We start from the raw sequence: 9123 nt of genomic DNA, 5'->3' as shown, positions 1-9123 counted from the left end.
TGAAAGAGTTTGCTTTTATGAAGGTAAATGCAGTTCTCTGATTTGCCTTAATGTCTTTGAATTTTGAGATTTGTTTGATATTTGACACGTGTAAACAGGCACTAGAAGAACATGGATTCTCTGTTCCTCAGGCTGTGGATTGCAATCGACATTGTGTGATTATGTCACTTGTCCCAGGCTATCCACTGTAAGTACTGCACAGAATATTTTGTCTGTCTCGCTGGGGCTATATTCTCATGACACTGTTGTTTTACCTTATTGTGTATGCCGAACTTAACTTTCATATGAAGGCCATTAATTTCTTAAGCTATAATTGTGGGCATAAATTCCACTTTCCGTTTATACTGCTCTCTAGGTCCTGATTCCTTCTAAGGATGCATATGATTTTCTGCGAAGATTGGAACTGTTTATGATAGTTTTTGTTCCACCATCAACTTTTTCATGCCGTTGAAAAAGAAATGTAGTAGTGATGGAGATTATTCGTAAAATTAGATTTTCCTAATAGCTCTAAACTTCTGTGAACTCAGTGTTATTTACTTACCAGTACATATGCAATGTTTCTAGTCTATGACTAGCTTTACAACATTATTCGTAACGATGCAAGACGAGTTGCTTCTAGTCACCATCATAACTTGAAAAATGTAGTTTTTGTGGTATTTGAGGTTTTGTATAACCATAATTTTCAGTAATTGAGGCTTTTATATAGTAGTAATTGAATTTTCATTGCACTTCTCTATCATGTTATGTGTTTTTTCCTTTCTTCAATCATGTTAGCTTCATGTACTTGTATGGTTAAAAGATGTGGCTAAACTGACCTTTGGTATTAACTAAGTTTGCAGTTTTAATTTTTCGTCCCAAATACTATTTATGGATTCTTGCTCCTGCGTAAGCCCTATGATCTTGCTAATCTGTTTTACGCTTATAGCAGCAACTCCTTGTAAGATACATGAATACTTCGATACTCTATTTATAGCATTATGAGAACAATGTTAAAGCTGTAAAGACAATTGTTATATAGGAACTTAACCTTTGAAAAGACATATTTGGATCTTCGGACTTTGGCTCTATGTGCATTATTGTTGTATTATTGTTTTTTTCCTAGAATAGTGACGGTAAAACTTAAAAAATGGTCATAACAGTGTGCAGGTTAAGGAGCTGCAAAACCCAGACGTGGTTTTTGAAACAATCATTGGTGCTGTTATTCGTTTGGCAGAACACGGGCTTATTCACTGTGACTTTAATGAATTTAACATAATGGTATCTTATAATCCTTCTTTAATTTATTTGAATCTATCATTATATTTAACTGCTATAGTTTTTGGTTTCTAGTGAGCTTGGGTTGCTCGGTGTGCAATGGGAATATGTAGATTTCATTTTTCGTTTCTTTGCCCATGTTTAGGCTTATAATCTGTTCATCATTTTTCTGATTCTCCTTATGTGACTAATTGGATTACAGATTGATGATGATGAAAAGGTGACCATGATTGATTTCCCACAAATGGTGTCAGTCTCTCATCCTAACGCCCAAATGTAAGATACTTCTCCATTTTATTCCATCTAAACAGTCTTTCTGAGTTCTGTTTTTCTTTTTCGTTTTCCCACTTCATTTGGAATATTGTGTGCTATGGATTGCGCTCTTAGCAAAATTGCTGTCCTTGATACAAGTTTCTATATTACAGGTATTTTGATCGTGATGTGGAGTGCATCTATAAGTTCTTTGCAAAGCGGTTAGTGAATTACTCATTTCTGTTTATTTGGAGAAGTTCATCTGTTTGACCAAGAAACTACTGTGAAGACTTCTTCCTCTTTATGATGTATTTCTGTGACTCGTCTAATGAATTCACTTTTTTAACCTGATAAGTATTTTGCTGCTACATATGAATTTGAGACACTAAATTTTCCTTTTGAAGTGTGACCTCATAGATTATCTCTCTTATCTATGTTTAGGTTCAATATGTCATTTGAAGAAAATGAAAATAATTCTGATGGTTCGGAGGTTGAGATAGATGAAATTGGTCGACCCCAGTTTTCTGAAATAAACAAGAACAGCGGTTTCTTGGACAAAGAACTTGCTGCCAGCGGTTTTACGAGAAAGGATCAAGCTGAGCTTGAAAAGGTACATTCAAATGGCTCAATTACAGCTAAACTTTGTGAACCTTATTATTATCAGAAGAAATTTCCTGGATATAGCTTTTTTCCTTTAAGAAGGGAAAGAAATGAAGAAAACAATGTTTTGATTCAATGACTTTTTTTTGAACCCCAATGAAGCTGTCTGTCATATTGTTTTGGAACTTAACTTTGAATATTGCAAGTATGTGAAAAATGTGATTGTATTTGATGCTGATAGTTGCGTTAGTCGGATTATGAGTTGTTCATACAGGCATCAGCACGACGTGGAGTGATGAATGCAAATTATTGTCCGTCTTATTTATTACAGGCCTAGAAGATGTTAAAAGTTTATACTGTAGTCAGTGGTGAAATTTAGGATAAGCATCGAATGGGGTGAAAGACATTGATCATCAGGAAAATTTGAAATTATAGTATAAAAAACGATTAAATAAAAATTGTAGTGACTAATGGCGTGATGTCTCATGAAGGAAATAGACAGGCAACAAAAGAGAATGGGAAAAGAATTATCGTCTTTTAAGCTGGCAGCTTGATTTTGTTGGGATGTACAATTTGTTTTGTTGGGGATAAGTGTTCTCTTTTCCTTTAATGTTCGTTGTTCCTCTGCATGGTTATTATGCAGGCATGGGGATTTTTGATTCTACTTTCCCATGCAGCCCCGCAACATTACTTCTTTCAACCACAATCTTTGGGGCTAGGTCACTTATCTTTGAAGGAGGTAAAAGCTTACTGAAAGGCGTGAAGTTGCCGGCTTTTGACTTTTCCTTTTGGAAAGCCTGGGAGACTGGTTTGTTGGACGTGATGCAATGCTGTGAAGACACTTGTTCTGGCCTTGGGGCTTGGGCACATGATTATCTCGATATTGTCTTTGCTGTTTGTGTCAATCATAGCGCCAGTGTCTCTTTTTCAATATGTGTATTTTAAAAAGCCTTATTGCAGCTTTGAAATATACTGCCATTTTGAATTTGAATCGCTTGTTGTACTGGACTTCGTAGTTATTCTTTACTTCGTTGGCAGTTAATTGAGGGAGACCTTGAAAAGCATTCAGATTCTGATGATGAAGGAACTGGTGATGATGAAGATGAAGAAGACGAAGCAGACATTAACAACACAAACGTCAAGCAGCTCGAGTCCTTGCACTTGGCGAAGGTAGTTTCCCTTTCTCCACTAAGAAGTAAAGAGAGTCAGATTAAAGTGACGTTTCTGGTTCTTTTGGTTGATAAGGCGATCTGGGACATAATTCTCTATACTATTCTTTGTTACTTGTACCCAGTAATGTGCGATAAAATCAAACTCGGAGCATCAAACTTTAATGTGAGTTTCACTAGAAATATGGAAACATAAGATGACCCTCAAACAGTTCTTGTATAAATCAAAACAAGAAGAGATAACCGCAGTTGAGCCATCTTTGTAAATACCTCTTCTACTTCTTTGACGTGTTAAAAAGGCTTAATGTAAAGCAAAATCAGGCTTTTATAATCTTATGAGATATAATTTAATTAGTACAACTCTTTCTAGAGAAGTTCCCTAAGCTATTGTGATTGTCTGCTGTAGAAGTTATACAATTTTCCTCCATGTTGTCAAAACTATGTGTCGATGATGAGAGTTCACCGGCAGTTAACTTTTTATAGTCTGGTAGCCTTATAGCTGTTTATGTAAATCAGATATCTCCGAAACGTTTGTGTTAAGTTACCTGTGATTAGCAGCGTGTTGTAGAGTCATCTAATTTCTGGATATTGGTCACCATATTAATTTAGGATGTTTTATCACCACTCTACGGAATAGGGTGTGCTTACGCTAATCATTTTGCCCCTAGTATTGAGAACGGGAGCCTTGGAGCAACGGTGAAGTTGTCTTCGTGTGACCTATAGATCACGGATTAGAGCATGGTTAATGCTTCCATTAGGGTAGGGGCATAGCCCTTCTTCGGACCCTGAGTGAACGCCGGATGCTCTGTGCAGTGGATTGTCCATTACGGATTCGAGCATGGTTAATGCTTTCCATTAGGGTAGGGGCATTGCCCTGCTTCGGACCCTGAGTGAATGCCGGATGCTCTGGGCAGCGGATTGTCCTTTTCTTTTTGTGAGAAGTATCATACATTATAGGAGCTTCCCTATCTTATTGAATAAACTAACAATGCATATTCCATCTTGTGTTGTTTCTATCTGACAGTTGTGTCATGGGCTGAACAGTCCCATGTCTCTTGGCATTTACGAAAGATATTTACTCTTGCAGGAGGACGATAATCATCAAGTTGGGGAAGAGCCTGATCCTCAGGACGAGGGAGAGGGAGAGACCGAGTCTGAAGATGATCCGGAACTAGAGAAGAGCCTGAGCAAGCAGAGGAGGAAGGCTATTCAAGCTGCCCATCGGGGGAAGAAGAACTTTGCCTCGAGGAATACATACAAGGACAAAGGTGGGAAATCCTCACAGAGTTCAAAGGTCCATAAGCAATTGAGTGGCTGGTGAGGTACATGAACCTGGACGAGCCGCACACTGGTAAAGTATACGCTATTCAGCTTCTTTTGAAGGTCAATCGACGAAATTTCTTTGGCGTCAAGGTGCTGAGTGATACAATTTTGACTTGGATATGCATTGTCCTAAATGTCTGTTATGTATATTGAAAATTTTGGTAGCATGTTTGGCAGAATACAAAGCCTTTAAGTTTATTAATGTACTTGTTATTTACTAAAGATTATGATATCAGAAAGAGTTATGTAGGTGTGAAGAACTACTTTGATATTGTATTGTTGGTCATACTTTTTTTCTACTTGGATTAGGGAAAGAAAAATACTTTGTACCCCATGAGAAATTTTATCAAAAAAACTTCAAAAAAGACATTTTTGTAGTTGATATGTTGTATATACCGTCAGACCTCTCTGTAATGTCACTTTGTTATAACGTCATTTCACTATAGCGACCTGATTTTCATCAGAATCGATAACTACATTCTACCTACTATAATAGCAATGACAGCAATGACGTTAATTATAACTGTACACTTCTTGTAAAATTACTTCTTTATAACAACATAATCAAATATTATGTAATAATATTTTGTAAGAAATATATTATGCAAAAATTAAAATATTGAAATAGTAATGATAATCATCTTTAATGTCATGCAAACGGTAAATTTCAATTAAGAATATCAAATTAAAGAAAAAAAATTATATTTAAATAGTGCACATCAGTTGGTTATTTCAAGAAAAACACTATTAATGTTTGGCTTTTTTGCATTCATGTTCTTTCTAATTTTGCATACTTTTATTTGATTATCAAAGGCTCACCACCTCTCTATAACAACCATGAAATTTTTGAACAAACGTTGTCACTATGGTGAGATTTGACTATATTCATAATATAATGATAATAATTTCATTAGGAATATATTTAAAAAAACGAATAAAACATAGTAATAATATGGTATATAAATAAGGAAACTTGACTTAAAACATTCCTTCCATATGTAGGAATGAAGACCTATGGGCAATGTCACAAATTCACAATCAACAATAGTCACATTACAACTTGTTTTGGAGGCAAAACAGCACCTAATAAAGTAGAACAGATAACAGAGCCTCAGAACATACAGCAAAAGAGGCTCACTTTCCAATTCTAAAACGCGTTATTACATATCGAAATGATACTAGCTAACGGTAGGTGTCAAAGCAGCGAGGCTCGGTTCAACAACCTGCAACAAGCCAGTCGTTAGCCTTCTTGTTAGATCTTCAACAGACACCTTCATCACATCCCTCCGCATGCCAATATCTGCTGCGTAGCGACTTGCACAATAGACCCCGACAGCTGTTGCTACCATCCCGTACACATTGGTAGTGACAAGACGTAGTGGTGTTGACATGACAGCTGCAAGTGGTCCGCCAATTATAGACACTGCTTGTCCACTTTGTCCCATTGTACTCTGATCTACGACGAGCAGTCCTGTCTTACAGTAAATTGCGAAGTCCTCACAGTTGTTCTTGAACACATTGTACAATCCAAAGCCGTTAGTAAGGAGGTAGTTCGCTCGATGGACCACGATGTCATCTGGATCCGAGACTGCAAGAGTACACGTTCCTCCACGTGCTTTTGCGAGGAAGATAGCGGGAGTCACAGCATATTCAAAGCGATACAGGATGCCTCCAGCAAGAAAGCAGTCCAAACAGGATGAGACTACTCCGTGACCATCTGATGGTGGGGTGCAAACGGTACAAGGAGCAGTAGATCGAGTTGGAATTGAGCTTACCAAGAGATGATCCAAAACAGTCCCAGTTCCTACTTCTTGACCACGTCTTGTGAAGTGAACGACACTATTATCCCCAACATAGATACCTGTTATTCAGGCAAATCCAATATGCTCACAAAATATTTCGTCGGTCACCACTAAAGTAGATTGTCGGGGTGATTCAGAAGCAAAAGCAAGGAAAAAATTAAAATAACATGCCAAAGTGCAAATGCGTGGATAGCAGTCGCTATGCACTTCAAACCTTCTCTAGACTAATGTGAAGACTAGCAAAGAGCCAACTGTCTGGAACTAACATAAAGGACCGATAATTCTTCGCCATAGCAAGCAAATTACTCATAATGTGACTCAAAAGGATTTTGACCCTACCATCATTGGTCTACTTCTGCGTTATGGCTTATACTTAGCTGCTCTATTAAGTTAATGAGTTTCACGCAATATTGACCACGCCAAGAGTTTAAAACTTGGAACAAAAAGAACATTCAGAATGTTGGAAGGTTCTCCATTACAATACCAAAGTAGTGAAACTCAATAATCCATGTAACACAATTTCATAAAAGAATTGACTAAGGAAGAATGAGTACATTACCCACCACACGTATTATTGCTCTGACCTCAATAATCGCCTATATCTTCATCAAATGCAATACTAAATCCAGAAAAATAAAATAGATTATTCCCAGAAATAGTAGAGGATCAAATGAACTACTAGAGTGCCTCTCCTCATACTGCACCAGCCTCTAGCCAAGTGCTGCTGTTTAATCAGGAACCCTACGTTAACCAGCAACCTGCTGACCGGTATATTTCTAAAAATGTGACTATGCTCATATCAAATGCTGCATCCACTAAACCGTCACATTAAAGTCCAACGGAGGTGTCTCATATTTCACTCTTTGTTTTTAACCATCACAAAGTCTACTTTGAGTCCATTGTATTCGCGAGAAAATGGATGCTTTGAGAAAAAGGTTCTCCTTTTTTCCTCGCGAGAAGAAAGGTTAATTCAAATTAAGACCTCCATCAATTAGGATAACATGTAGAACTTATAGATGAATCTAGGAAGACCCCAGGTATTATCTCAATTCCATAATATCTACTCCATCCGTATCAATTTCTTTGACTTACTTTCCTCGTTACTCTGCTTCTAAAAAGAATGACTCTTTCCTTCTTCCTAGAGGATTAGGCTTAGTTGAACCTCATAAAATACTTTTGTTATTTTTAATTTTTGATAGTAGGGGAGAGTGCTTTGTTTGTATCTGCGCCTATAGTTTCTTGTAGTCTCTTGTTCATGGTGTTTTGGTAATGTCTATGATTTTGAATAGATAGTTATAGTATTACCTTGTGGGAGTCTTGTTTTGTTGTTATCTAACGGTGTGTTATCCAATTTTGTTGTTAGCTTTTTTTTTTCTTTGGTTATACTATTATCTATCCTGAGCTGGGTTCTATTGGAAACAACCTCTTTACTTCATCTGAGGTAGTGGTATGGACTACGTACACTTTACGCTGTTGTTGTTGTTGTGGTGGTGGTGTCCACGCCACTTGCGCGCACCGAAACTAATTCCACATGATACTTGTCACCTCCCACCAACATCAGGTATCAGATAACTCTAAAAATCCTTGTGTTATTCTAATTTTTTGATAACCATAGTGTCCACACCAACTTGCGCGCACCAAAACTAATTCAACGGGATACTTGTCACCTCCCACCAATAATAGGTATCACATAACTCTAAAAATCCTTGAGTTACTTCTTCCCCCTACCCTATTTGCTTTGAGTGTGTACTTGCATGATTGTGTGCTAAGTTAACCACAAACCTTCCACAACAAGATTAAAGCAAGCAATTCCAAAAAAAAAAGTTCATTTACACAAATCAACACTATTTACCATAAATAACAATTTTTTCCCTACATCAACAATATTATTTAACATAAAGAACAACTTTCTACATAAACATTTATATATCATAATTAAATCACAAAATTCAAACAATTAAAATTCATGTACACACAAAAAAAATCAAAATTATTTATCACAAATATATATATATATATATATATATATATATATATATATATATTTTAAAAAAAACTAACCATGATGAGCATAAATATAAGCAGCACGCCAAGAATAAATATGATCTCCAGGTTTGAGGCTGCTCCTATCAATTCTGTTCATCATCATTTCACACAAATCACCAAAAATAATTAAAATAAATCAGCAAAAAATTTTAAAAAAACATCAAAAAATTAGAAAAAAATTGCAAAAAATTCAGATTACCTATTAGAAAGCAGCCCCATATTATTTTTGAATTAACAGAAGAATATGATGAAGATTTAGTGCTAAAAATGAAGTAAAAATTGATGAAGAACAATGGTTTTTGCCTATTTTATTTAATTGATAAACGCAAAAAAGACGCGTATCTTTCGTGTGTGAGGATTTGCTTTTTACGGTACGCATTTCTATGGACGAAGTGAAATGACGGAATTACCCTTATGCCTTATCCAAATTACTTGACTTAGTTATTAAGCAAACATGTCAAAGTAGGGGTACATATTTTATGTTTTAAAATAAAATTTCTATATAAAGTAAAGGGTATATTTTATCGAGAATCCTGACTCCGACTCCTGACTAAGACGTCGACCTAGAGACTCGACTCTTGGACCCTAATTTGAGACCTGATTTTTGAACACGATCGTGACTCTCAAATCCCCGTTTTGATTTGGGACTTGACCCCCGAACCCGACTCTCCACCTCG

The 9123-nt window shown here is 36.4% G+C and overlaps 2 protein-coding genes across 2 annotated transcripts; one reads left to right on the top strand and one right to left on the bottom strand.

The window, feature by feature from the left end:
* Window positions 1-4980, top strand: LOC107846366 (serine/threonine-protein kinase rio2; the record flags this gene model as incomplete). The annotated part of the gene is given in 8 exon segments (XM_047394420.1): window positions 1-23; window positions 99-187; window positions 1140-1257; window positions 1457-1530; window positions 1680-1727; window positions 1948-2116; window positions 3145-3276; window positions 4363-4980. Coding segments are annotated over 8 exon segments (887 nt in total), but the record flags the coding sequence as incomplete, so codon positions are not given.
* A 555-nt stretch (window positions 4981-5535) lies between these two features.
* On the bottom strand, window positions 5536-8875 carry LOC107846358 (protein LEAD-SENSITIVE 1). Its single transcript, XM_016690770.2, has 3 exons — window positions 8646-8875; window positions 8462-8535; window positions 5536-6459 (listed from the first exon to the last, which is right to left on the bottom strand). The coding sequence occupies exons 1-3, from the start codon at window positions 8663-8665 to the stop codon at window positions 5777-5779; spliced, it is 777 nt and encodes a 258-aa protein (XP_016546256.1). The 5' UTR covers window positions 8666-8875; the 3' UTR covers window positions 5536-5776.
* Window positions 8876-9123: the final 248 nt, after the last annotated feature.

Source organism: Capsicum annuum, chromosome 8, assembly GCF_002878395.1.
Source record: "Capsicum annuum cultivar UCD-10X-F1 chromosome 8, UCD10Xv1.1, whole genome shotgun sequence".
NCBI classification, from domain to species: domain Eukaryota; kingdom Viridiplantae; phylum Streptophyta; class Magnoliopsida; order Solanales; family Solanaceae; genus Capsicum; species Capsicum annuum.
This window is presented reverse-complemented; position numbering and strand designations above follow the sequence as displayed.

What these genes read in the sequence shown, in the direction of transcription:
- LOC107846358 (XM_016690770.2), bottom strand. Translation starts at nt 8,665, where the DNA reads ATGGGGCTGCTTTCTAATAG. An exon ending in ATGGGGCTGCTTTCTAATAG is followed by an intron (nt 8,536 to 8,645) that starts GTAATCTGAATT and finishes GATGATGAACAG; the next exon opens with AATTGATAGGAGCAGCCTCA. An exon ending in TTATATTTATGCTCATCATG is followed by an intron (nt 6,460 to 8,461) that starts GTTAGTTTTTTT and finishes CCTGAATAACAG; the next exon opens with GTATCTATGTTGGGGATAAT.